At 53.1% G+C, this 27,827-nt stretch overlaps 1 protein-coding gene across 1 annotated transcript; it reads right to left on the bottom strand.

The window, feature by feature from the left end:
- Window positions 1–1,066: 1,066 nt before the first annotated feature.
- RGMA (repulsive guidance molecule BMP co-receptor a) lies at window positions 1,067–27,827 on the bottom strand. The gene is made up of 4 exons (XM_074837604.1): window positions 27,502–27,827; window positions 20,209–20,324; window positions 7,060–7,571; window positions 1,067–4,575 (listed from the first exon to the last, which is right to left on the bottom strand). The coding sequence occupies exons 1-4, from the start codon at window positions 27,513–27,515 to the stop codon at window positions 3,874–3,876; spliced, it is 1,344 nt and encodes a 447-aa protein (XP_074693705.1). The 5' UTR covers window positions 27,516–27,827; the 3' UTR covers window positions 1,067–3,873.

The raw sequence follows: 27,827 nt of genomic DNA, 5'->3' as shown, positions 1-27,827 counted from the left end.
GGGACCTGGGATCCCCCAGGAGCTGCCCACAGAGGCTGGGGCTGCCCCCTCACCTCCCGCGGAGCATGACCTGGAGAGCAGTTTGAACCTCTCAGATGCCGTAGGGTCATTGCTGCCATCACTGCCCCCGTGTCCTGGTGTCCCTGCATGGCCTGTGATTAACGAGGACAGGAGCATCCCGGTCACTCAGGGGTCACCATCCCCTTACATCCAGCACTTTGTCCCACCAGGAGATGCAGGTATCCTCTTGCTGCTCACTCGCTGCCCAAGGCTGGAGAGCAGAGGACCTTTGGTGATGTTTTGGCAGTGCAGCGAGTGAGGGAGACCCCCAGCCCCACCATGCTCTGGGCAGTTTTTATATGACTTTGCAGATGTGGCTGAAGCTGAGCTCTTGTGAGCTGATGAAAGTGGTGGCAGAGGGAGTGGGTTTGGCTCTTTCCAAAAGCTGCTGGTTCTTCAGGACTCTGAAGGAGGGGGAGGTCAGATCTCAGATCTCGTGCTGGGTGTCTTTGCATGGATTTGCAAACACAAATAATGTGTTTTCCATTGATGCCGGTGTCCTACCCAGCCTCACTGTCTCCCTGGCCCAGCTGCCGGCACAAAGGAGTCCTGCAGCTTTCCAAAGGAAAATTAACAAAAAGATTGCAGTTTTGGTTTCCCTCATTAGAGGGCAGTAACAGACCCAGCTGGGGACAAGAGCGATGTCCAAGAAAGGGGAGATGATCAAAAGCAGAAATTAGGAGGGACAGATGCCGGCTGCTGCGTGAGCAGGGGAAGGGCAACGGTACCCGCTTGAACTCCATTGCTGCACATCTCCTTTCCCAGTGAAGCTCAGCTCTGATAGTTTATTAACCGTATTTCCCCCCCCCCCTTCCCTTTTTATTTTTCTCATTTGGCTGTAGATAAATAAATCTCCAGAGTAAAATTCTCAGGAGTTTAGCACAGAAATGAGCTCTCAAAGGGTGCTTGTGTTACAGGTGGAAGAAAGCTGCTTTAAAGTGAATGCAGAAATGGAGCAGCATTTGCATCCTGCGTGGCAAACAGCACCATCCAACACACCGGGAACAAAACAAGACCCACTCGTTTATTGTCAAAAAACCTCAAACTTTACTTGTGTTTCTCTCAATAAATAATTTACAGTATATACACGCGGTGACACTCCCGTGGGTCTCAACACAGGGAGGAGGTGGGGGGGCCTTCTCATAATGCCCCCCCTCTTTGCCTAAGTATTTTTTTTGTTTCCAAGTATCGGGTCTTTCTTGGCCACACTTCACCTTTAACCAGAACTGGGTCAAACACAAACCAAAATAAAGTGCTTCACTGTTTGCTTCTAAAATAGGGATACCCCAACCACCGTACGACAGCTGGCCACCACTGGAGTGCTCACCTGGACAGCGGGACTGAGCCACGCCATCATCAGACAGACTTTTCCTGGCTGGAAATTGCCCCTAAACCACAGCCCATCGTGCCAGAGGGCCATTGCTTTATAGGAGAGGGAGGTCTTAAGGGAAGTATTGACTTGTCACGCTGTAGCTTGGACAGCTTAGACTGCTTTCAAGAAGCACTGTGTCTTCAGAGGAATGCTTTGCACAGCTGCTGTTATCTATGGGATAACACAGAATCATCAATGTTGGAAAAGACCTTGAAGATCATCCAGTCCAACACACCTCCCAGGGATGGGGACTCCACCACTGCCCTGGGCAGCCCATTCCAACGCTTAACAACCCGTTCTGTAAAGAAATGCTTCCTAATATCCAGTCTGAACCGTCCCTGGCCATTCCCTCTTGTCCTATTGCTTGTTACTTGCTTAAAGAGACTCATCCCCAGTTCTCTGCAACCTCCTTTCAGGTAGTTGTAGAGGGCGACGAAGTCTCCCCTCAGCCTCCTCTTCTCCAGACTAAACAACACAGCAAGAAACAAATGTTCCCTTACCCAGTGACAAGTATGAGCTTTCAAAACTTGCGCTTTGATTTTTCTAGGGAAGACAAAAACTTGGTTCTTTCTTGAACAAAGGAAAGAAAAAGTCCAAATCAGCTTGGCTAGGCAATTAGTGCATTGGGAAACTAAACTGTCCTGTGCCACAGTCCAGTGGTTGCTCTCCTTGGTGCCTCCAAACTGTGATACCCTTATTTCAAAACCTCCCTAAACAGAATACCTGGGGCACCAGCAAACAAAGCAAGGAGCAAAAGTAGTAAACACATCTTTTTGTTTCTTTTCTTTCCTTAAACATTTAAAAACCAATTACATCTCTTCATCTGTACAGTCACACGAGATCAATGCCAGGGCTCTATATATTAAAGAGACAATATAAATTACATCCATTAACACAATTTTGCATTTCTCTGCTGCTTTACAAATGGAGCTCTAGAGCTGTTAGGACACAATGAATAGTCACGTTGAGTATTTACACCAGGCTGCCTCTTGGCACCAGTTCAGATTGCCAAACGCAGCCTGTTCCCACCTCTTTTGGTGCTAGCTTGTCTCATCATGCCCAGAGACCTCCTTTGAGAGAAGGAGGTGCCCCCAAGAGTGACACATTTTGGGGCTTCTTTCTGGGAACTTCCCCCTGAGGAAAGGAGGGGAAGCCCATCAGGAGGTCTCTAAGATGCAGACCAAAGATGGTCTTGCTGTTTGTTCAGTAAGTGATGAGGTGAACCACAGAGGAACATGGAGAGGAGGAGATGGGCAGCACTACGTGGTGGGGGAAGACTACTGATGGTTTCAAGGCAGGGAACAGACATTTGGAGGCAGTTGGGGGGGTCCTCTGCTGCATCCCATCTCCTGGCTGGATTTCTAACATTGCCCCATTTCCGATCCAAGCCCAGAAGGGCTTAACGTGCAACTGGTCTGCAATGGGGTTGCAAGTCGCGGCCCCAGGATGAGGAGCGGAGCAGAGACCTAGCAGCAAACAAACAGAGCGCGATGCTCCTGCTCCATCCCAGGGCCCGGCCGAGCCGCGGGCAGATGAGTGCGTGCAAGGCTGGAGGGAGGTGCAGATCAGGTCTCCCATCGAGCAGCCTCCCTGCTGCCAGTTTTAGGGGACTGGAGAGCAAATGGTGTGAGGAACTCATCCAACGCTGGGCAGAAGTTGCAGAAACCGCTTGAATACTGGCCAGGTTTCTCCCATTGCCTTCAAGAGTCCTCAGTGGGTCCGGGCAGAGACAAGGGAGCCAGGAATAAAACTACTGAGTGAATCAGCCGAATGGGCTGGCTAAAATAGGAGATGCCCTTTGAACCACAGCAAATGCAAGCCGAGGCTTGAGGAACGTGTCCTCCTTCCACCCAGAAGATGCCTGGCACCAGCGGCCGGGCAAGCATGGGACCATTCCCCACTTTGGCCCCTTGCACCACTTCCTGCAACAATGGGGCTGTGGGCAGAGTGGGACATGCCCGAAAAGCAGAGCACGGCCCTGCTGAGCAGAGCCCAGCCCCGTTGCGCTGGCCAGGCTCAGCCCCGTCTCACTGCTCGGTGCCCTTCTGGTGGGCTCTGCTCTCCAAAGACAAAGCCACGTTCATGTACACCAATGTCACATTCACCATGTGCATTTTTGGGACCTGGGGGAAGCGCTACAAGGAGGTGGGGGCTCCTCAGCAACCACACTACTGGGAGGAGGACGAGGAGAGCGGGACATGAGGAAAGTTCAGACAAGGTACAGTCCAGCAAAAACTCCTGACTGGTCCCACTGGCAGCACGTTCCTCCCAGGCAAGAACTGGGAAGGTGGAGGACCTGGTGTGAAAAGAGAGGGGCTGACGTGTGAGGACAAGCCACGCAGCTCTGAAATCCAACCTCCTGTTGTCCAGCACTGCCATCTCCTCCCTGGTTCTCTCCTGCTCCCCCTTCCCCGCTCTCCATGATGCGAAGGAGCAAACCTCTATAACAAGCACAACCAACTCTGACTCAAACACAGCAGTGCTACCCAGAGGGCAGGGGGGGTCCCTGAGGGAGCCGTGTTGCCCGGGGCCAGGTCCCGTGTCCTTTCATAGAGGTGCAGCTTGTCTTTGTTGGAGTGAAGCATCTTCACGTCCTCAAAGGCATAGTAAGCAGCCAGCATGAAGTTGACGTCCCCTGTGGTGAGGAGGTCGAAGACGCAGGACTGAAAGTAGAGGTCCTCCACGGGCAGCTTTTCCCTGCACTTGGCTGTGGCTGTTTCGTACGTGAAGGCCTCGGGGGAGGCTGGCAGGCTGGGTCCCTTCCTACGAGCACGACCCTCTGTGGCCTGAGCCGAGCGGATGGTCTGGAAGTCAATCTGTTGGTTGAGCGGACAACCGCGGAGGCACAGGTAGAGGCCCTGACTGTCCCGGTCCTCCACGGCATTGACCACCTCCTCCGGCATGCGCACGGCAAAGGTGAGGTACCGGCCCACCTGCCTCACCACGATGGTGGTGCCAATGTACTTCGCCTGGATCTCGATGTGTTGGCCCGACACCTTCTCAGTGATCTTCAGGCTGTTGGCTCCGTGTTTGTCCCCACCGTTCTTGGAGCCATCAGCAAAGGCAGCAGGGAGCTCGTCCATCTCTGCCTGGTACACTTTCTGGTCCACACACTCCTGGAAGCTCTTGAAGATGATGGTGAGCTATGGGGAGGAAAGAAAGGAACAGGGTTACAACCAGCCACGACCACCTGAGAGCACATGGCCACCACCAGGAGAGGCATGGGAGGTGGAGGACTTGTCTGCTCAGCTCGGCCAGGAGCTTCATCCTAAGAAATTGCCCAACTTCTAGGCACCCAGACATGGTCATCCTGCTTCAGCACAGGGGTGAGGACACCGTGTATGGATGCAAGACCCAGAGGCTGAACTGAACATACCACCTGGATCTGCACTGTTATCTCCAGGCCCAACACAGGAGCTCCCTTGTAGCTGGAGCTGGGTGGAGTATCACTACTCACAGGCCTGTGGCGACATGCCTGCGCATGCAGCACTGTCTTGCCTCCAGGGCCTGGCAGATGGGGATGAGCCCTGACTTTCTTAGAGGTGGTGGAGCTTCTCCTCTGGCTCCCATGACATTTACATCCCAAAGGCTGGGCCTCTTCCCTTTCCTGGCCACTCATAGACCAAGTCTTCTCCTCTGGGCTCCAGAACACATCATGCTCCATCTCAGACGTGCAGACACACACGTGTTTAGCATGTTTGAATGGGCAGGCCTTTCTAGGGGTGATATGGGCGTAGACTGAGCCCAACATGACTCCCCAACCTTGGCTGGGCTCAAACACGGGTCTCTTGCTAGAGGAAGAACCTCAGCACTTGCTCCTCCCTTGCTGACCTGGCTTTGGAGGGAAGGCTTGAGGAGGAGGAGGAGGAAGAGTTTGAAGGGGAGGGAGAGCAACTGACTTTTCTCCCCATGCAAACTACGCTTCCTTTTTCACCTCCTGCAGACTTGCTCTTCTTCTTGCACCTCTCTCCGTGAGGGAGGAGCAGTAAGGGGGACCTCTTGCCACGTGGCCACCATGAAGGGGCAGACTGAGACACGGCCAGAGTGGGGCAGGGCTGGAGGAGAGACAGCTCCAGCAGCTACAGGGCAGGTATGCCCGAGGGCTGAGCATGAGGGGAAAAACTGAGGCTCCCCAAGGACTGGGCTGAGCACAGTGGTGCTGGTGAGGAGCACAGAGCTGTCCAGAGCCCTGGCAAGGTCTGTCTCTCCCACCCACTCCTCCGCCGAGTGTCCAGATGCTCCCAGCCCCGCGGCAGCTCTTGCTATCGCCTCGGTTTCAGGCTGTACTAGCCCTCGCATGGACCTCCTGCTACCTCCTCTGGGTCCAGCCCTGCCTCTGGGCAGACCAGAGAACATCATGCAAAAACACGAGTCCCATGGACCCAGAGGCTCCCATCCTTTCCAACAGCACATGGTCCTCTAGCAGTAACCCAGTAATGCTTTCCACGGTTCATGCTGGAGATCTCATGACTAATCCCTCCTCACCACAAGCCCGTGAGGCAGATAACGGGTGAAAAGGCTCAATTAAGATGGTGATCCTGGGATCCAGACTAGAAATTGCAGGTCCCTGGGGTTCTTAAGGACCACTTTCCTCAAGCCAGACTTCCTTACAAGCTTCAGCAGGTTTTGATGTCTTTTGATAGGTAAGAAGCCTCATTAAGTGTCTTTAAGGAGGTTTCTTAGGGACAGGTTAAAACCAAAATGTCAGCTCCAGCTCAGGCTAAAAAAGGGGACATTCAGAGCTCAGAAACAATCCCTGTCCTACATGTGCTTCTCTCATCTCCCCACACGCAGGGAGAAGCAGAACTCCCAGACACGGCGGGACAGGACATTTTCCAAAAGCAAGAGGATGCCTCCTGCTAAGCCTCCCTTTTTTTTTTGGCACAAAAAGTGGCCTGTTACTTTTAGGGCTTGCGCACCATGGAGCAACATAACAGTTCATCAGCTACAGGTCTCTCCTGAAGCTGAGGTCATGCACACAAGTCCTGCTGTATCACAGCAACATTTTCGCTTGGGTTTTCTCAGTGTTTGCCTTGTACCTTCAGGGTGTTTATTTAGGCTGTCAAAGCACCTCCAGAACAGACTATGTCCCACAAAATGCCTTCACTTGGCTGCAAACCACAGAGACAATTACAAGCCTGGGCAGAGGGGAAGGCAGTGTAAGGAGCTCAGCTCCCTCCAGGCTTTTCCCTGCAAGCTGGAGCCTCCCTGGAAGGCAGTCCTGGGTTTGCTTGGCCCTTGGGGTGTCCCCCAAAAGGTGCCACAATCCTTCCTGGTCTGCTTGTTCACAGCAACCTGGAGTCCCCCAGGTGGGAGCCCTCTTAATTTGCAATCCCCCACTTTGGCCGTGATGACCTTCAGAGCTGCAGCATCTCAGCCTGCTCATCATGATGGGGCTGGATGTGCTCAGGAGGAAACCACAGGCCATTTAAGTGAAGGAGGGGTCAAGGAAAGGATGGACGTCTGATATTTAGGGCCAAAAGCTCAAGTCCAGAGGAGTGCTCACCCGGTCTTACCCTCCCCAAGGAGATGGGCAAATAGTGGAGACAGATGGTGGAAAGAAAGGCTGTTCAGAAGCACCTTTGCCCTTGCCCACCTCTGCTCACAGGGACGTGCCCGAGGCTCACCTTGCTGGTGGCGGTGGCCGTGGAGCCAGGCAGCACCGGCGTGTTGGTGACCTGGACGTTCAGGTAGTTATTGTCTATCAGCGGCCAAGCCCCTTGCACCTTGCAGGTTTGGAAAGTGTCTGTGAAAGTCCTGAGGTGGGGGTCCCCGAAGAGCCCACAGTGGGTGTAGTTGGGGGCGGCTGAGTGTTTGTGAAAGCTCTTCTCATAGTGGCAGATTTCGGGGCTGTCGGAGCGCTCCTGGCTGTCCCCGGGGGGCAATGTCCGGAGGCGGGGCTGGGACGTGGGGCCATCCTTGGAGCAGTTGTGTTGCGCCATGAGATCGTCTATGCCATGCGCGGCGGAGTGGTAGGCCAGGTCGCCCCTGCAAGTGCGGGCGGTGCGGCGGGTGCAGTGCGCGTAGGCGCGCAGCGCCGTGCAGAATTCGGGCGCTTCTTCCGTGCCCAGGTGGTGGGAGCCCGACGTGGCCGCCCAGAACTCAGAGTTGCACTTGAGGATCTTGCATGGAGATGTCACTGTGGGAGGGGAAGAAAACAAGGTGGTCAGTGCTTGCATGCCTGCTAGTGGGACGGCCAACTCTACCCCCAGCAAGAGGCTGGTGTCCTCCTCCCACAGTCCAAACTCATGACATTGGCTCTACCACATGACAAGGCCTCTCTCACCAGACGTGACACTCTCACATGACCCAACTCTCATGCATCAAAGCCAAAGAAACCAACAGGATCTGCCTCAATTTAAGCCAAGAAGAGAAACAGCATCCAACTTTCAGATGAATGCTCCTGGAGGGAAAAAACAGGGTGGGGAAGAATAGGATGTATTCATTAGCAGGGATTTGGCAGGATCATTCATGTGGGGGGAGATGCAATGGGGTTTTTAATGTCCTTTTAGGGTTTGACATTCAAAGCTCTGTGCTGCATGAATTATTGTGCATTGCGTCCAGACCGAGCTCCATGAGGGCAAAAATCTGTCTGCCTTCCATTTCCTCCTCTACAGGCACGGGGAAACCCAGCCCCAGCATGACTGCTGTGCCCCAGCCCCACGTCGACATGCAGAGGTTAGAGCAGGATCTGTGCCGTGACCAACCCTGCATCAGAGCCCGCTGCCACCCCACCACCCTCACGGCTGCAGCGGTGCTGGGAATGGTGCCTGCCAGTGTCCCTGTGCACCCGGAAAGAAGCAGGAGCCAAAAAAACCTCTTTCTTAACTGCTGTGTGGCTCAGCCCAGCCCCAGGAGCCAGTTCCCCACCACGGCCCGCTGAGAGAGAACAAGAGGTGGAGGAGAAAAACCGGCGCAGCAGGGTGTGGGGATGCCAGCGGAGCCCCCGCCTCGCATTGCCCACGCAGAGGCAAAGCCAAAGGCAGCAGGACCTTTGCCACGCTCAGCCGGAGCCTCGGTGCTTGCTGGCAAGGCAGAGGAAGGCAAAGAAAATTCAGATCCTGTTTTCTTCTCCCCCACCGTCTGCTCCCTGGGGCAGCGTGGCTTCCCCGGAGCAGACTTGAAAGCAGCTGTGCAAAAAGCACATGGCCATCGCTGAACATCGCACAGACACTGCTCTGCTGTGCCAGTTTGGAGTCTTGCTGGGTGAACCCAGGCTCACACCGCTTGAAATTCATGGCGTTTTCCTTCCTCTCCTCTTAATCGAGTCCCTCGGAGGGCTTGGAGACAGGATGGGCTCAGGCACAAAAGGCAGCAGAAGGATGAGAAGAAAAGCCCCTCCATTTCCAGATGCTTTCATGGTGCCTCTTGCAGGCATACACGTATATTGCCATCTCGGGGTTTGTTTAGAAGTAGGCTGGCAAGGCATCTGTGCCAAAACCCTTTCAGATTTGTTTAAAAAGAAAGTTACAAAACCCAGTATTGTTTCAGGGAAAACAGTATGTTTTAGTTTTAAACACTGCAGTGATGGAAACCTAAACATAGTTGGTGCTGGAAAATCAGAAAAGGAGACTGAGGCTATAAAACACTAAGCAGTCCAGCTTTAAGAAACAAGCTTGCCTCCTCTCCCTTTCCAAGAAGAGTGAAGTGTAAATAGGAAATGGTGACAGGTTCCTCACAGTTTTAAAATTCTTGTTTAATAAACTCAGATGCTAGCAACAACACTGAGAACCCAGGAGCTGTTTCATCTTGGCAGCATCCCATTTAAACCTGCAAGAAGACTGCGGAAAGTCTTTAACTCATCATTGACCAGAGGTAACTCGATAACAAGCTTTTGACCTGGGACATGGGCTCACATTTCTGCTAAGCCTTCTGCACATACAGGTCAAATTTAAGAATATTTATTATTTCATATCCCTTTCTTTTCCGCCCCAAGAATGTGGTTTTCCACCAAAGACATTCTGCTTATCAGTGGGCTTCCCATCACAGCCAGTTGGCTTGCCATGGAGTATGCCTGGTGTTTCTCCTAGATGAGACACGTGATGCAAGTGATGTCTTGTTATCAGCACGCAGAAAAGTCTGGCTCCCCAGCACTGCCCGCCTTGGCGCTGGGGGCTATACGTTCAAGCACGGCTGTTACAATATGCTATAGCTAGCACAGTGCCTAAACTCGGAGGGAGAAGTAAGGGATGGTATTTAATGCAGGTGATTGCACATGGTAGCACAGCTGGAATGACAGTAGCAAGTGAGCTTGCTGGCACGGGGAATGCAAGCAGGGGTATTTCGGGGTGAGATACTCATGGTGCAGGTGTGGGTTGATCAGGGTGGAAAATAAGGAAATTGCACCTCACTCCCTGTGACAAGAGACTGTGAGCATAGCTTTGCAGATCCCCCAGGACCCTCCTGGGGGGAAGCCAGGAGTCAAAAAAAAAGCATGCAGGATTGTGACCGGTGCCACCACTGCCGGTTATCCCAAACAGCTGTGGCATCAGGCAATTAAAATCATTGCTCTCCTAGTAGTTATGCTAATGTACAGCTTGAGGATGCCTTGAGGTTGCATGTGGCCTAATGCACTGTCACTGCAGACAGACTTGCCAGCACAGCCCGGGGAGGAGCTGGAGGACACATCCCTGGACACGCAGGACCCGCACACCCCACTTCACCTGACAGCTCAGTAAGGCACCGGGACGCACTGTGCGAAGTGTCCTGTCCAGTGAGCAGCTGGCAGAGTCCGGGCTGCAGCATTCCGGCTGCTGTAGCCCTTCAGCTGCTATGTGGATGCAACTTTTTAATAAGAATAAAGCCACAGCCTGTTGCTCTTTAAGGACATGCTTCGTTTGCTTGGATCAGGAGTGAGCTGTGGCAGCCTACAGACACAGCGGGCTGCTGCAAAACAGTCCCCCCACACTCCATGACACTCCATCCCTCCCTGCCGCATCACCCCAGGGTCGCGCATGACTTTATAAGGTCTGAGTTAAAAAAAAAAAAAACACAAAACAACAAAGCTGAGGGCAGGGAAGCCCATCGCCTTCCTCCCTGGGCCTGAAGGGGGAGCGTTCTTCTTTAAGATGTTATCGCTCCAGTTTTGGCACCCGTCCCCTTTGCGCTGTTTCGCTCAGGGCCCCATATAAGGCCAGATTTCCAAAGCCAGGTGCCGCAGCGGCGATGTGCGAGTGGGGCCGCACGCCCTCCCCGGCCCCTCGCGCTTGGGCTTTCTCATTGACGTGTCTCCAACCACACCGGCAGCCACCAGGTTTGGCAAACCCCTCGCCCTGCTGGGGAGGGACCACGGCCGATAGAGGCTGTGGCGGAGAGCAAACACGACCCTCTCCTCCTCCCGACATGCACGCCTTGCCTCGTCCCCTCTAGCAGCAGCTTTGGCACAGCAGTGCAGGCCCATTTGTACCCAGGCCAAGAAACAATGTTTATTCAATTTCGCATAATCTATTTTCCATCGACTCGCAATGGATCTGTTTTTCAACCACAGATGACTTAGCACGGAAACGAATCCCTCTCAAGCAGGAACCCAGCAATGCTCTCCTGGGATCTGAGAGACACCCCTGTGTCTGGGTGATGCCAACACCCTTGTCCATCACAAAGGGTCCTTCGTACCAGGGACAAATGACTTCAACCCCTGGTAGCCCAGCCACCTCCCAACTTCCCCTTTCAAGGTCTTGGTGTCACTCAAACCAGGCACAAAATTTTCTTCAGTATCTTGAAACCAACAGTTTCCGAATATTTAAAAGCCAGAAGAAATCGTTAAATCACCTGGACTAAGCCAGCCCCCGTCCGTAGGCCGGTGCCCCACATTTGTTCAGGTATACCTCCCATGAGGACTTCTGCAGCCTGCGCGGTCTGAAAAGCCACCCCTTTCCTCAGCAGGCTGTTTCAGGAGTTTATCACCTTTACAAATCGTGGGTCTTGGTTATAAGTGGATTTTATCTGACTTCATTGTAATGACATAAAAAGAACCAGCAATTTTCTCCAAAGCAGTAAAAGGTCCGTTAGTAACCAGTATGTTTCCCACAAAGATATTTACACACTGCAATCAAGTCACTTGTCAATCCTCTAGATAAGCTAAACGGTTCGCACTTTTAAGTTCTCACTGGAAGGTGTTTGCCCAGCCTCACCATCAGCCCTCCCCACGGCAGGCTTGTTTCCTGCAAAACCTACCACCCAGACGGACGATACCGATGCGGGACATGCTCACCAGTCACCCGTTTCGCCGGGGCATTGCACCGCAGTGGGCACCAAGATGTGCTGTTTGGTTGTGACCTTCTCTAGAGCTCCCAGTTTGCAAAGCACCAGTCCTCCATCCAGCAATATCCTACGGTCCACCAAACACACGCTCAGGGGCCTGGGGTATCACACGACCCAGGTCCTGCTGCTCTGCCCTCATTGTTGGTACATTATATTACACACTGTTAAATTAAGTGTTCAAACATATTACATGCACACATCTAACTTTAACAGCCTTTTAATTATCAGTGCCCCCTATTTTCCCCTTCAGCTGGTGTCAGGTTACCTGGATTTCATTTACCCAAATCAAGCGCTTTCAGAAAACTAGCACAAAATCAACAATTCATCTGTTCTCCTGTAATTTCTCTAGCAACGAGAATTGCTGGAAATTAATTTCAGTAAGCAAAAGCCAATTCTTTTAAGACTCTTGGGTGCATGTTAACTAGACCTGTTAATTTTAAAGTGTTCACTCCTAAGAGATGTTGTTTAATATTCTCTTGGTTACTAACAGGCTGGAAAGTATTTCATCACCCACATGTGATGCAAATACATCATCCCGCATCTTTCCAAATATATGGATTGAAGTGTAGATGTGCAAGCCTCACACATGCAGTAAAGGGCTTTCTCGGAGAACACAGTAAAACGTAATTACCTTTGGCCTCAGATCTGAGCACCTAGACTTAGGCTCCTAAACACATATTTATTTAAGTAATCTAAATAAACATATTTATGCTGACACCTCAATAGGAAAGGCACAATTCTCGGAGGTGCTAAATACCAGCAACATCTACCAACTTCAAGGAGATGTGGACTGCTCAGCTCCTGGGTGGACAGCAGTCACCACCAGCACCAAAATGTCCCCAAAAGTTTTAAAAAAAAAAAAAATTAAAAAAAAAAAATCGCATTGCTAGTCAAAAACGTGGCTGACAGGATCCCTTCCAGCAAGGTTTCAGAAGTCCAAAGCGAAACCAGAGGGCATGAACAACATCAGCCCTTTGCATCCAGCCCCTCACACTGTCCCTGTCCCGGCAGGGAAGTCTACATGAGCCACGCCACGTGCCAGCCATGCTGGTCCCAAATCGCAGTGTGGGCTACGAGACTGGATATAAGGAAGAAATTTTTTATGATGAGGGTGGTGAAACACAGGAACAGGCTGCTCAGAGAGGTGGTAGATGCCCCATCCCTGGAAACATTCAAGATCGGGTTGGACGGGGATGTGAGTGACCTGGTCTAGTTGAAGATGTCCCTTGCTCACTGCGGGGAAGGTTGGACTAGGTGACCTTTAAAGGTCCCTTCCAACCCAAACTATTCTATGATTCTATTTTACGACAGACATCAACCGGCGCCTCATCATGCCAGGGAGGGAAAGGAGCCCATCGGTGTGTCCACAGCCCTGATGGATGGGGTGTCACGGGCAGGGGCAGCTCTCCCGCAGCCCCACAGGGCACCGTGGGGCGAGGAAGACCCAAAGGCCACCTGACCCAAGCTTCGTGAAAGGATTTGTGCTCGATGGCAGCAACGGGCTCTTCCAGCGACCTCCTTTGAACTGTTAATCAAGCACAATCTTGCAGAATAATAGCCTGGTTATTATTGCCTTGTTTGCATAACAAAGAGGCCCAATAAAACTGATTTGACTGTGCTCAGAGGGGGTGTGAAAGATCAGCCCTGAGAAAAGAGCTGCAGGAATGCAGCAAACTGCTCCAAAGCCTCAACCCAGGAAGAAAGACAATGCAATTTGCCATCAAGAAGAGCCCAATAGACCAATAAATTACCCATGTGCAAAGGGATTAGATCAGGTTTCAGTTGCACTGAAGTGGGGGGAGGAGGACTGGGAGGAGGGAACTGAAGGAGAAAAATAAACCTGACTCTCTTAAAGCGCTGGAGCTCATATTTTGCAAGGGCGTGCATGGTGAGGTTGGCTCGGAGGGGCCACCTTCCACCCTGGGGCCTGGGTTTTGTGCTCTCTTACACTGGCAAAAGCAGCAGATGCATTCAATCTAGGCAACGGAAGCACTGATAGAGTGACTCTGGATGTATCCGAGCACACACCTCGATCCATGCAGTTTCTTTTAACCCAGTCTTTGTCTTGCTTCAAGAGGATGCTGGCAAAAGGCTTTCTCCAGTTCTTTTAAGTCAGAAGAGGGACACAGAAGTTTTCTCGTTTCAACCTGTGTCAATCACTAAAGCATCTGGAGGACCTGCCACGGCCAATTCCCTTTTGTCCTCAGCGCCGAGTTCATGGCCCCCCATCTCTCCTCTCCAGGCGTTGCGGAGACATGGGGCAAGCACAGGCAGGAAAAAAGCAGAGTCAGTGTCTTTACCGGCTACGGCACGAACCATTGGATGCTGCCGAAGGAGTCCTTGATCGTTCCTGTCACTTAGTCAGCTCTTTTGGCTCGGCGAGTCAGCTTACCGTTGACCCGGCATGCTTAGCGAGTGCGAATGTATCTCTCCCCAGCCCCCCCAGCCACCACTGCTCCTCCAGGCTCACCCTGACATCCCCACGCAGGGAGGAGGGCGAGCAGACACCACTGGAGAGCACATCAGCCATGGAGCTTGTAGCCGGAGCCACGAGCAGCTGGTGATGCTGCTTGGGGAATTACCGGCAAATCTTGAGAAGTTCAGGAGGCATGATGGGCTGAAAGGAGGAACCAGAGTTAACAGCCAAAGCAGCAACAGTCACAGACTTTGCTTTTAAAACTTCATCCTGGGATTTCGGCTTCAGCGTTGCCTTTGCAGCAACCACTAAGCTTTCACCTCCTCCTTGGAAGCAGCGCTGGTGGATGGTTCAGAGAATGCAGGATTTGCTCCACCATAAGCTGGTGGATGAAGGACAAGGAGGGAGGGAAGCGATCTCTGATTCTCCATCTGCAGAAGGGCGCTAATGAAGCTGGCTCCCTGCCACGGCGTGCCGCGGGCTGGAAAGCTGTGCTGGAGCTGCACACCTGACCTTCCCAGCTGGGGAGCACCCAGCCACTTTTCACCAACAGTTCTCAAGAGCTGGTAAATCTTGAGGGGAATGGTCCATTTTACAGATGAGGACGCTGAGGATGTGAAGGGTTTCACCCAAGACGAGTCCAGTGGGAAGAGAGATGGATTTGCTCTCTCAAGCCCTGCATGAAGCGTCACCCTCAGCTTCCTCCCCCAGCCAACACCACCCCTGTCCCCATCCTTCTGAAGCAGCAGTACCCAGACAAGGTCACCTTTGTCAGCCACCCCCACCGCCAAGTGTTTCGGGTTTCCAGCAGACATCACTCTCCCCATGCTGAAGCTGTTTTCCCAGGGTGCCTTTGAAGGCACGGCTGCCACCCACCAGCGCCCGGGGGCCCCCCAGGTGTGGCAGCGGGTCCCTCGCCCTCCTCCCCCTCGCCTGGGCCGCAGCGGGGCTGGCAGGGAAACGCTTTCTGCTCACAGGTGTGGATTCCCTCTAGGAATAATCATCCCTGCCGTGCTCTTGTGAAATTTCAACCCTTCAAACACAGAGGTAAATGAGACACGAAACGAGGAGATGGAGAAAAGCCCGGAGCACATAAATCTGGATGAGGCAAATTTATACAATTAAACGCCTGCCAAAAAATTGCGGCATCTCAATCGGAGGCGTTGGTTTGCGCGCAGGGCGTGGGGTGGCAGCTGCCTGGCTGGCAGGCAGCAGCCCCATGAGCCCACCGAAAACCCACATGGGCACCCAACTGATGCTGGAGCCGCACCTGGGGACGCAGGGGATCTAGTGGATCCCCTCCTGCAGGTTGGGCTCCCACCCAGCACCAGACACGCTCCCCATTGCTTGTGCCCCATGGAAGCCATAGTATCTGTTCCTCCTTCACAGCCACAGACCTTCAGAGCTTATTTCTTTCTAAATGCATCTGACTGATGGCTCCCCCGGGCTCAGGTTTTAATTTTAAGAGAAAAAGTAACTTTGTAACTGGAACCCACCCCTCCCGTCCTGCTGCTCCCCACCCGTCTGTCCCCAGCACAGCGATGCTCCCGCATCACTGTGGGCTGGCAAAGCCCAGAGCCAGGATCCATCCCTAAAACATCCTGCCGCATGTCCTCATCATCTCAGAAAGGGCCAGCTGGAGTGTGTCACATGGCAAGAAAAAAAAAAAATAGGTAGCTTGTCCGAAAACCAAAACGCCATAGATCATTGCTAGGGCTTTGGGGACCAAAGTCAACAGCTGTCCAGGAAGGAGAGGAAACCGAGGGAGGAGAAAACACTTTGGGCTCAAGTGAAGCTTGCTCTCTGCCTGACCCATAAAATCCCTATATATGCAGGGATAGCTCTGCTGGCTGGGAATTAAATGGGCAAACTCCCCTGGATGCTCATGCAGCGGAAAGTGGGACTTGACACCCTTCTGCTGCTCCACCCTGAAGGACTTACTGTTCTCCCATCGGCAGGGACGCCAGCCTCCAGCTGCCCCACACACCATGGCCAGGCCATTAGACAGAGCAGCTCAGTCTGCGCCTACGAGGGCTGCGTGTGTGTAGGAGCCAGCTTGTTCTCCGCAGTCAGAGCCCGATGACTTCATCAAGGGGATGGCATCTGGTTTTGCAGTTGGCCATAATTCAATTCTCCCCCTTGCTGCAGGAATTTCAGCTGGTGAAGCAGTGATTTACTCAGCCGGGCTGCACTTGAGTGCAAAGCAATCTTGAGGCTACAATCGAACGCCCTGTTATTTTGAGAGCTCACGGACAAGGGAATAAATATCCTCTTCTTTTCATCCCAGTAGTTGCCAAGTGCAGGGTACAAAAGCTTTTTAAAGGCATTTAGGGGCTCTCCTCTTACAAGTGCGCTCTGCGTGCCGTCCATGGCCAGGCAAGGCCCTGCCTGCACAGCTCCTGATCTGCAGCATCAAGACAGGATTTGCCAGGACAACCAGAAAAAGGCCAGGGCACCCCCACACCTGCCCCACCACAGCCTGCATCTCCGAGCATCCCCCATCCTCCCCAAAAGCACTTCTCTGTCACCCCAGCACACAACACTCCTGGCCTGCAGCAGCCCCGAGTTCACCCTGGCCCCCTCCAAACCACATGGGACCCCAACGTTTTTTTGGTCCTGGGTTCCTACACTCCCCCCTATTCCAAGTTTGGTGTCTGCTCCAATAGGAAAAGCAAATTAAACTTATCCAGATGGACCAAACCCCCTTGTCTTTGACCTTCTTTGCTGTCCCAGGAATGCTCATCCCTTGGGAGCTGTAGGGCTTGGCTGGGGGGGTTCCCTGAAGGACTGATGGGCTGAGGAGGGGCTCACACGGGGTGTGCACCACCCTGCCAGAGCCTCTGGCTGCTTTATGGGATGTGCCCATCAGGGAGCCAGATGAGAGACCGCAAAACTCATTGTCGCTGGGGCCTGATCCAGCGCTGCAGCCCGGCTCTCCAGGGACAGCAGGTTGGTGCAGAGACTGAGCAGAGCCCCCAGGTTAGGAAGTTTTTATATGGCTGCCCAGCCCTGTGAGCACTTCCATGTGCACATCCGACTCAGCACAGCTATTTGGGCCACAAAGAAGGAAACCTCAACTGCTGCCATGATAAACCCACAGTCACTCTTAATATCCCCCCATTCCCAGTAACCAAGCGCTGGGAATTGCAGGATTTCTGTGTGAAAAAGCAACATATCCACCCCACCTGCATTAAAAACAAGGCACCTCCTTCCAGCCCCGCAATAAGCCTTGCTGGCAATTGCTGAGAACTCCCCGTTCCAAGTACGAGACCGGCTCTAAGCGAGCAACAAAAACAGGGAAGCCAAAATATTTCCAGGTTTACGTTTGAATCCCTCCCTTCTTCTCTGCCCTGACAACATCCCGTACAGGCGCGCTCCTCCCCTGCTGCCACCTTCTCCAGCCCCCAGCCCAGCTCTCCGTTTGCAGTGTTGGGGAGGTTTTAACAGCCTCTAAGCCCCTCTTCTCAATTTCGGCTTAATGCTGCAATCACGTCCCTCCCTGCTGCTGAGACAAAAGCCATTTATCAACCGACCCGATACACCTCCAGTAGGGACGGATCCTTATCTGGAATCAACTGCATTGCCCAGATGGACCAAGGGCAGAAAATCCCAATTTTATCTGGAGGCAGAAGTGTATTACAGCCAAAACAGCAAAGACGAACAGGGAAAGCCAAAGCAAAGGGAGTGGAGCGAGCAAGGCTTGACATCTGGGGCAAAACACCCAGGGCCAGATTTTGAAAGTACAAAAGGATTTGCAGGAAAACTCAGCACAGCCCATACTGGGAGGCACAGGTGGGGGTCAGCTGAGCACCCAGGGAAACCAAGGTCCCAGCTGGGGGGGGGGACAGCGCCCATGAGCATCCAATGCTGGGACTTGGCACAAGCCCCGAGCAGGACTTCTGCCAGGGAAACTGTCAGCAGTGGCCTGCTCTGCCCAAACCTCCTTCCCCAGCTGCTCCACGCTCAGCGGTCACTCTGACCCATGTGTGGGGGGACCCACGCCAGTACCCCCAGCCCAAGGGTGCTCGATGGCGGGGGCTGCCCAGGAGGTGAGAGAGCAACACAAGCAGGAATCCAGCCTGGGGTGTGCGTGTAGCGGTGGAGGGGGGGGTTTAAGCAAATAAATAGGGCAGGACTTGGGGGGGCACCGATCCGACACAGCCTCCAGCAGCCCCACTCACCCGGGGCTCCCAGGAGGGGTGCAAAGCTTCCTCAGAGCTGGGAACCTACAAATTCCCAGGAAGCACAGGGAGGAGAAGGAGCAAAGGATTATGCCAGGGAATAAATCGCCCCCCTTTTTCCTACCTTCCCACCCCAAAAAGCTTTCAACGAAAGCCCCCGACGTGCTCCCAGCCCTATGCATGGGGAGCACCATCTCTGCCTGCGCCCCGCTCCTGCGGGCCCTGGATCGCCTCGTTCTGCCAGTTCCTTGCACCTTATTTGCCTGCTGAAGGGAGAAGCAAACAAAGCAGCCAGCCAGATCTCCTATCAAGTTCTTTCTTGCACCGTAAATCTCACAGCCTCAACGCTTCGCAACTCAACCGCTCCGAAAAGGGCGTTAAGCAACACACATGGGAGCAGCTCCAGAGTTTCCAGAAAAAATAAAAAAAAAAAAAAAAAAGGGGGGGGGAATTCAGCTTCCAGCTTGCTGGGAAGTCCCCTGGGAGAAGTGGGGGTCCAGAAGGACACCTCAGTGCTAAGGGCAGCGCTGAAAAGACTCGCTTTCCTGCGATAGGGCTAAGAGGGCAAAGGGGGGAGGAAGGGCGTAAAGCAGTTATTTATTTATTTACTACGTGTGTGTGCAAGACTGCTTCACCTACGGTTATGCAAAAGAAATGCAGAGGCGATTTAAAAATTAATAAAGGAAAAGGAAAGTTTTACTAAACTAAAAAGATAAATAGGGAGATTTAAGCGTTAAGAGGTTTTCTTTCTCCCTCCTGCTTTCTTTTTTTTTCCCCCCTTGCAAATGAAAAAAAAAAAAAAGGAGGTAAAGAAACTGGAGAGTTTTGGAAGGAACAAATCCGCCTCTGTGGACTGGGTTTCCCCTCCCCCAACAAAAACAAGCACTCAGGGCTTGAAGGAATTTGCAGGCAGAGATCTGCCAAAAACATTGTGAAAAACTATGGGGGATTCATTGGAAACAGATGGCGTTTTCAGCTGTAATTCTGAAATTCTCTCCTTTTCTGACACAATACAAACAAACCGGGGATGGGGAGGGGGGAGGCAGAGACCAGCCGTAGGTGCGAGCGGCCGGGGGTGCGCGGGGAAGGGCGGGCGGGCGAGCGAGCGAGGGCTCGGCCAGGGGAGCCCATGCTTGCCATTTGGTTGCCATCCCGCCCTCGGACAGCACAACACCTCCCGGCCCGGCCGGAATAAATTTTCCGACGAAATAATGGTGCTGAGCTCACAAAACCCCCAGGCCGAGGCCGAGAAAGGCGGGGGGGCGGGGGGGAGCCGCTCCGCGCATCCTCCGCCGCCCACCGCGCTGCCCGGCCCAGGTGAACCCCCGAGGCCGTGCAAACCCCCCCGGACACCCCACCTTTCCCGAAATCACAAAGCAACGACCCCGCCCCCTCCTTTACACCCCCCCCCCCCCCCAACCCACCCCCCCCGCAACCGCTCTCCGGCTCTTCCCTCCCCGGGGGGCTCGGAGCGGGGACCCCCCACTGCATTCAAGGGCAGAAATCTGGCATCTGGGGGGGTCGGGTGTGGGTCCCCCCCCTTCCTCTCAAGGCGCAGAGCACACCCGGGAACGAGAGAACAACGTAACCTGCCTGACGCTGTCAGAAACAACCCCCGGCTGCCTTCGCCGGGGATTGCTTTGATTCCGACCATCTCCTTCCTTGTGGGATGAGGCAGCAGGGAGACAAAGAAGATGAGGTCAAGGAAAAACACCCACCGCAATTGCTTAGGGAAGAGGGAATGAGGGGGGGCCACACACCAAAACTGAGCCCCACTTGCTTATTTTAAACATGTGGCAAACTGCTGCAAAGAGAGGGAGAGAGAAAGAGGCCCAGAGACAGGGGGAACTGAGGCGGCTATCCAAGGGCTGCGAGAAATACAGGAAAAAATTCTTCAACATAAAGAGGCTGTTCCTTACCTGAAGGGAAGATGCAGAGAAAGACAGGGAGGATTTGGAAAAGTCCCAGGGCTGTGGATCCTGCCCCTCTCCCCATACCCATCCATCCAGCTCGAGCTTTAACCACTATCCTCTCCCTGGAAGAAGAGTTTAAAAAGGGAAAAAAAAAAAAAAAAAGAGAGAAGGGAAGAGAGAAAGAGAAAAAAACAAAAGGGAAAAATAAATCAATCGAAAGAAAGAATTGAAAAAAAAAAACTAAAATCAAAAGCCCCACATGGCTCCGCGGAGCGGTGCAGGGACGGGCAGCCCCAGCTCCAGGCTCCGGTGGCCTCCGCACTGAAAGATTACACAGAGTTTTTCTCCTCCTTCTCCTCCTCTCCTTCCCCTCCCATTACAAACCAGCCCAAACCATCAATCATCCCGGCTGCCCTCCAATGTCTGCATCCTCTGCCTGCGCCGCCTCCGCCCGCCTCCCCGGCCATGCTGCTCCGGCGGCGGGGAAGGGGCGGAGGCACGGGCGCCGTGCACCGCAGCCGGGGCTGGGGGAGAGGGGAAGAAAGAGCCTGGGAAGACCCGGAGAAGGGGGTTACTGCTGTGGGTCGAGCCCCCAAACCCTCCCCAGCCCTGCGGGTAGGGGCGCCGGGGGGTTGGGGGGGCCGTGGTTCCACGCGGGATGGGCTGTGGGAAGCGCTCCGCAGGTTCTGCTGCTTCCCCGCCTCAGGCATCGCAGCTCGGCTGCAATTTGGGAGCGGGGCTTCCTCCCACCCCCGTGGGTCTGCACCCCCGGCGCGCCCTCCCTGCCTCCTTCCCATGGGCCTAACGAGAGCTCTTTGGATTTCTCCGAAATGAAGCGATTTGGGGCCAAGAGGCCGTTGTACGGCAGACGGGGGAAACTGAGGCAGGGAGCCGCTGGGCACCTTGTGCGGGGCAGAGGTTGCGAGAGCGATGCTGCGGCCCCCAGCCCGCTGGGGCATGCCCCCCCCCCCGGCACGGGGAGCTCCTCTGCGCTGCCCCAGCCCTGGCTGCGCAGGAGGGGTGAGCGTTTCACAACCTTGCCGGGTCGTTCACCGGCACTGGCAGAGGTGAAGTAAGCTCAGACGACTCAGAACAGCAAGTCTCATAGATCCTTATCATTAGACGACAGTCCTCAGAGAGGGGGGTGGCTGCTGGGGGGTCCCAAATCCAGCTGCCAGCCCGCTGAGGACTGAGAGAGGACTAAGGTGTACCTGCACTCTCCCAGGACCTCCACCACCAGCCCGCCTATAGACCTGGGGAAGTCTCACCAGCTGGGTTGGTACAGTTGTCCATCGGGTCTCACTGTGAGCTCCCCTTAGACACCCTTTGGGCAGTCCCTGGGCAGATAGCAGTCCTGGGAGCACCCTCCCTGCTCACCGACCATGTAGATGGAGCAGCAGCTTGAAGCACACAGGCATTTGCCTGCTGGGCTTCAAAATCCTGCTCGTTTCCACCTCCTGGGATGCCACAGCGTGAGGAGGTGAGCAGGCTGGATCCGCAGCCCCACCATCCCAGGGGTCTGCGCCACCCAGGAAAGGGCTGGGCCGGCAGGGAGGCATCCCCTTAACAGCCCACTTGGATCTAGTTAAAATTTCTCTCGAAGGGTGTTTTAGCCACAGTGAACTAAGACAACTTCCCTTCAGAATGAGAGTGCGCACGGGTGTAATATGCTTTAATTAATATGCTTTAATTTCCCTGTTTTAGATCCTTAGCCCTCCTTCGGTTGAGTGTCCCCTTGCCATCCTAATGTTTCATCTCCTTTCTCTTGGGGATCTTATACAAAGAATAAAAGGATTCTGATTGTTTTATACAACCCATCTCCCAACTCTGTAAATGCCCTTTAACAGCGTGTCTTTCCTCCTGTAGCTTGGTATAGGCCAGGGATGCTCCCTGACCTTGCTTCTAGCTGTCCTTGGAAATCCCCTTCTCTTCCATTCACAATCACCCTTAAGGATGCTTTTTGGAGTGAGGATAGCTTAAAGTCTCCAAGAAGAGTTCTTGATCTCCTCCTGTTGTGCACTGAATCTGTGATTTGGCTACAACAAATATCCCATGGAAGGTGAGGTGAGGAAGAGGAGATGGGAATAAATATCTACGAAGCAAAGGGACCTAACAACTCCCATCTAGTTCTCCTTGGAGAATTTGAGCCCCCTTGCCTCCAAATGAAGGAGGAGCTTCACTGGGGCTTTATTCAGGCTGCAACTGGAATTAAAATGCTGAAGCTTTTTACATCTGGGACCCAGATGGGATCCAAAAATCCTGGGGCCTTGCCTGCTTGACTGGAGATCTGTCTTGGTCCTGATCCTTCTACAGCTGCACTCAGATGATGTCCACTAAATTCAGAAGGAGCTCTGTGTGCAGAAGAGCTGCCAGACTGGGCTGAGCTGGGCAGGAGATGAAAGCTGGCAGGCCGGATCCAGACCTGTAGCACAGGCAGTGTGGGAGGAACGCCTACTCGAAGCACCTCTTTGTGGGGGATGTCAAACAGGGGCAAATATGTCCAAACCCTGCCAGCTGCTGCTACCACCCAAGAAGAAATGCCTGCTGATGGGATGTGTAGGCAGCTGGAGCTGGAAGGGCCCTGGGGAGGCTGGAAGGAGCCTGGGGGGAGGAGGGAGAGGGTCCATGAGCTGGGGAGAGCCCAGGCAGTGGGGAGAGACCCAGGGGATGGGGTTTCAGACCCCAAACCCCTCCTTTTGCTCTCACCCTGTCCTCTTGCAATGCAACTTTTTATTTCAATCTGAAAAACATCACTTCTGCTATTATCTCACCTGATGACATATGGCATGATCTATATTTTTAACTCAAAAGCCCATCTGAATTATGAACTTCTAAAATTCAGCTGTGAAATAGCTGCTGCGAGGCTGGTTTGATTGTTTGACCTAAAGCGCCACTTTAGTATTGCCATTTTTGTATCAAGCTGACACATTGCAATGATAGACTGGAATCCAGTTTGAAGCATTATTTTTAAAATAAGACCCTTGTTGGAGCTTCTGCCTTTGGTGTAGGGAAAACTGCGCTGCCATAAAGCAACGGTCCGATGCCCCTGGCTCCAGTTTGTAAAAATTTCTCCTTGATTTTGCTCAGTTGCATCATGCATTGCAAATGGGATTGCTGTTTTTGGCACTGATCAAAGCAGCGGATTTCGCTGGAGAAAACAACAGATGTGTCCAAACCGTAACTGCAGAGCAGGAAAAGGCCCCAAATAAGGTGTGTTTCTGAAATCCTGCTCCCCCTTCCATGTTTTTCAAGTAACCTTCACCTTTCTGATTAGCTTTAAATCGCCTACTGAATTGCAAGCTGTGTGAAATTTGGATCTCTGCCTCATTTAATGGGGATATCTAGGCTTGGAAATGTGGAGTGACTGCGTTTTCCCCAGCTTCTTTCCTTCTCGAAGCCTGGCCGGGGCTCCCCGTTCAGGCAGCACTGAGCCTGATGCTCTTTGCAAACAGTATGTGGGAAACCACCCACCGCTAAAATGCAAACACCTCTGAGGCACAGCGGAGTTACGCCGTGCAGCGGCTCAGCTCTGGGGCCAAAGGCACCTCCGTGGTCATCTACACGATGATTCTCGTGTTTGGTGTCATTATGGAGGGGTGACATGCAAATCACGGCCGGGGTTAGCCGACAGCATTCTCCGAGGTATTTGCAGGATGAGCAGGAAGGTTCCCAGTTCCCAGGGGAAGCTCAGCTGGGATCACTCCTCTGAACTTTCCTTCGCCCCGCGTCACCCCGTGCATGGCTGTGGGCTTCAACGGGGCTGAATGGACGTGTCTAATTTGAACCCTTAGGTTTACAGATGATACCTCCCCTTACAGCCTTCCTAATGGAATTATTCACTACCTGTAATTATATGGCTAAAATAGTAAACATGGGTATTTCTGAGGACTGTAACTAGTAGTTAGAGGAATGGATGTCAGGGCTCCTGGCCTGCTCCTGACTCTGCCATGAACTTTCTGCGTGGCCACTCTTCACACAGCTATCTCCATACAGCTTCAGCACGTGCCTTTGCCTGCTCTGCCTCAGGACAAGGCATTCAACAAACGCTGCTCGTGGCCTGGCTGGGATAAGCTGTGATCACCCATGCGGGAAGCTAATCCTGAAACGTTCTGCAATGATATGTGTTTGGGGTGAGCAGCAAAAAGCAAATCGCTCCCTAAAAGAGGAAGAAAGAAAGTTTGGAGTGGAAACCCCCAAACAGTTGTCCGGGGAGGTTTGTCAACTGATCCCAGAATGTTCATGGGAGTAAAAGCAAACAGCTGTACTCTGAACAGTTCCCTTACTAAAGAAAAAACCTCTTAACAAGAAGAAAAACAAAAATACCCGCCCCTTCATCTTTCTGCAGTAACAGCCACACCCCTGATGTTTACAATACTGGAAAACGCGGCAGTTCATTTTAAAGACCTTCCTTTTACTCATCATTCAGATTTGTTATCACTTTAGTTTCCCGGGCTGACAGCATGAGCAGAGGCTCTCTCTGAGCTGTGCACCTCGAAGCCGCCGACTATGCATCTAAACCTGCTTCCCTCCTAACCTGTTGCCTTGCAGTACAACGCCTGGTAGAGCAGCTGACAGGGAAAGTGTCCCCCCAAGGTCTCATTAGTGCCCTGCACTGAACTTTTGCAGTAATTGTGTGGGGCAGGCAGGTGATGGCAAGGAGCTGGGCTTTGAAGACTGACCCACTCCTGCGTAGCAAAGTGCAGAGAAGAGTTTGCTGGTTTAGCTAATCCACCTCCCCACAGCTGCCTCTGTGAACATTAGATTTGCCAATCTGGCTGTGTAAAAAGAGGCCAGTGGGTTGAAGGTGGGATAAAACACAGCTTTGTAACACCAATAAATAAAATAGTAAGAATGCTTTGTTCACCTGCATCTTTGCATCCACAGATTAACTGATTAACAGCAGCCCCGACTGAGTATCCCTGCTGTGGGATCTCTCTTCGAAATGCCTGCTCCAAGCTCACAGCAGTAGCAGTCACCTCTACATGCTCGCAGCCACCCAGGCTGGACAAGGGGAAGGGAGGATGGGCTGGTGGAAGACTTCCAGTCTCACCCATGACAGAAAGCAAAACAAGCAGGGATATTTTCAGGCAAATAGGGTTCATCACGTCAACTTTTTTTGACTGGTGGCATTCATTCGTTTCTCTCCCTTCCCCTTGCTTGCAAAGCCCTGTGGGGTGAGGCCTGTCTCCTACACATGGGAGCATGTAACCATCCCTTGTTCGGCCGTGTTTGGAGGGCTGGCTGGAATTCACCATCTGTATATTTAGTTCTCTGCAGGGAGCTGGTCTTCCTGGCCCAGACTCCTCTTTGGGGTAAATATCAAGCAATATCTCTTCAGTGTATCTTCTTCACATCTGGGCTCCCCTCTAAAAAAATAGAAGATGACTGGGAGGTTCCCAAGAGCAAGTTCAAATGGCCAAATGTCAGCTCAGCAGAAAAGATGGATAAATCTGAATGGCCAAAAAATGAACAGAAGAATTGCAGAGAACTGGGTACTTATCAGCAGAGACAGAAACCAGTCTGTGTAATGGGACAGTCTTTCTCTGCTGCTTTTAAAAGCTACAGGTATCTTGAGAAAGTGTAAACACTGCTCCCTAATTCCACCCCCCCCAACCGACAGGTCAGCTAAGGACACCTCCTGGGTCTCATTTAAAGGTGGGAGATGGCATCGGGTGTTTGCAAATCTACAGCTCCAGCCCTTTGAGAAAGGGGTGTTTGAAGGCTCCTATGGAAAAAACTCTGTGAAACCCAATCCCCTTTCCCAGGTCCCCTTCTGTCAATTCCTGACAGCATCAGGATGCCTTTCCTGAGCTCTTGGTCACAAAACACTAAATGACAGTGTCATCAGCTGATTTAAAACTTTTTCCTGGTTATCTGAGAAAGAGACATTCCTTCTTATGGGAAAAACCCAACCAAACAACTTTAATCCAGCACCTCTACAGGTATTTTGGCAAATGAAACTGGGAGTTTTTGTGGAGGGGGAACAGCTCAGAGGTGACACCGGGAGTCTTCCCGGGAGCACCCGGCTCGGGGCTGGGCTGGGACTAGGGCTGGGGCTGAGCTGAGACTGGGACTGGGTCTAGGACTAGAACTAGGGTTTGGGCTGGGCTGGGTTGGGACTGAGACTGGGACTAGGACTAGGTCTGGGGCTGGAGTTGGGCTGGGACTAGTGTTGGAGCTGGGCTGGGACTAGGACTAGGGCTGGGCTGGGAGCAGGGCTGGGCTGGGACTAGGGCTGTGCTGCGGCCCCGCTGGGTGGTGCTGTTATCCCTGCGCCGTCTGTAAAAGTATCCAGTTTATAAAATAAATGCAATCCAACGCCGCCTTAAACCACATGACATAACAGCAGTTTGCGAGCTCCCATTAAAATCTCAATTTGGGGAAATTGATTCTACCTCTGAGCAATTGCGATGCAATTACTCCAACAGGCAGCAATCAAGAATCACATCAAAACAACACCAAACTTTCATCTCCTGCCTTGCAACCACCACCACAACAAAAAGCACCTGTCTTGCAAACACAGCCCGGTTTCCTTAAATGTATAGAATATTTAGGAAGGGCAACCTGCAGGTCCCAAGAGTGGGAAGCAAGCCTCGACAGGGGCTGCTCTGGCTGGTGCCTCTGAACTGTCCTGACTGGGGGCTCCATTCTGTCCCCCCAGCTCCTGGCTGAGGTTTTGGGCGATTTACGGACCAGTCCATCAGAAGCAAAGTCTCCCCCCGGCCAGACAGGCTCCAGCTGCCCATCCTCTCCCTGCGCACAGATGTGGCCGTCCCTGCCCATGTCCCACATCTGTCCAGCTGTCACACCCCCCCCCCCGCCCTTCTTTCCCCCGGAGCTTGCAAACACCCCAGCGCTTCACAAGACCGGGAGTTAAGCTTTGTGTCTCCCCAAATGAAACGCTCCGGTCTCGATAATCACGACCAGACCCGTGATGAGCTATCCAACGGAAAGGGGAAAATATTGGGGAGGATATTTTCAGTTCTCATCAGTGGTCTGCAAGGAATTATTCGACTGACTTAGCCCAGCAGGGTGCATTTTTAGTGGCAACCATCAGAAGGGAGGATAAATGAATAACCGCATGCACGCCAGGCTAGGATCAAGCCGGACAGAGGGAGCGAGCTGGGCAGAGAAAATGGGGAAGAATCGAGGTTTCTTGTAAAAACAGCTCGGGGAGGGAGGAGGCAGCCGGGGACCGGGAGCGACAGCCTCAACAGGTCCCGCGGAGGAAGGGCCATGCAGGGAGCCGGGGGCAGCATGCGGCGGGGGGGCCCCGCGCAGCCCCCCGCACCCGCTTACCTTAGCGGCCGCATCAGCCTCTCCAGCCCGCCGCGGGGGTCGGTGCAGGGAGCGGCGGCTTTGGCTTTTTTTTTTTTTTTTTCCCCCTTTTTCCTTCCAGGAGGGTAAATAAAAAATAAAAAAAAAAAAAAAAAGAAAAGAAACCCAAATAAAATCAAAGCAAATAGTAAACAAAAGCGCCAAGGGCAGAAGTGGCAGCGGCGGGCGGGGGGTGCGGGCGGCCCCCCCCTGCCCTGCGCAGGGCAGCCCCGGCGGGGTGCAGCGCGGCCTCGCTCAGCGGGACGCGGGGAGCCGCATCGCCCTCCCGGAGCATGTGAGAGGCAGCG

Source organism: Strix aluco, chromosome 12 (assembly GCF_031877795.1).
Source record: "Strix aluco isolate bStrAlu1 chromosome 12, bStrAlu1.hap1, whole genome shotgun sequence".
NCBI lineage: Eukaryota > Metazoa > Chordata > Aves > Strigiformes > Strigidae > Strix > Strix aluco.
Note: the sequence above shows the minus strand (reverse complement) of the source record. Positions and strands in the feature narration are given on the sequence as shown.

What these genes read in the sequence shown, in the direction of transcription:
- RGMA (XM_074837604.1), bottom strand. An exon ending in TCTCTGCATCTTCCCTTCAG is followed by an intron (nt 7,572 to 20,208) that starts GTAAGGAACAGC and finishes CCCCTCCCACAG; the next exon opens with TGACATCTCCATGCAAGATC. An exon ending in CGGCCACCGCCACCAGCAAG is followed by an intron (nt 4,576 to 7,059) that starts GTGAGCCTCGGG and finishes TCCTCCCCATAG; the next exon opens with CTCACCATCATCTTCAAGAG.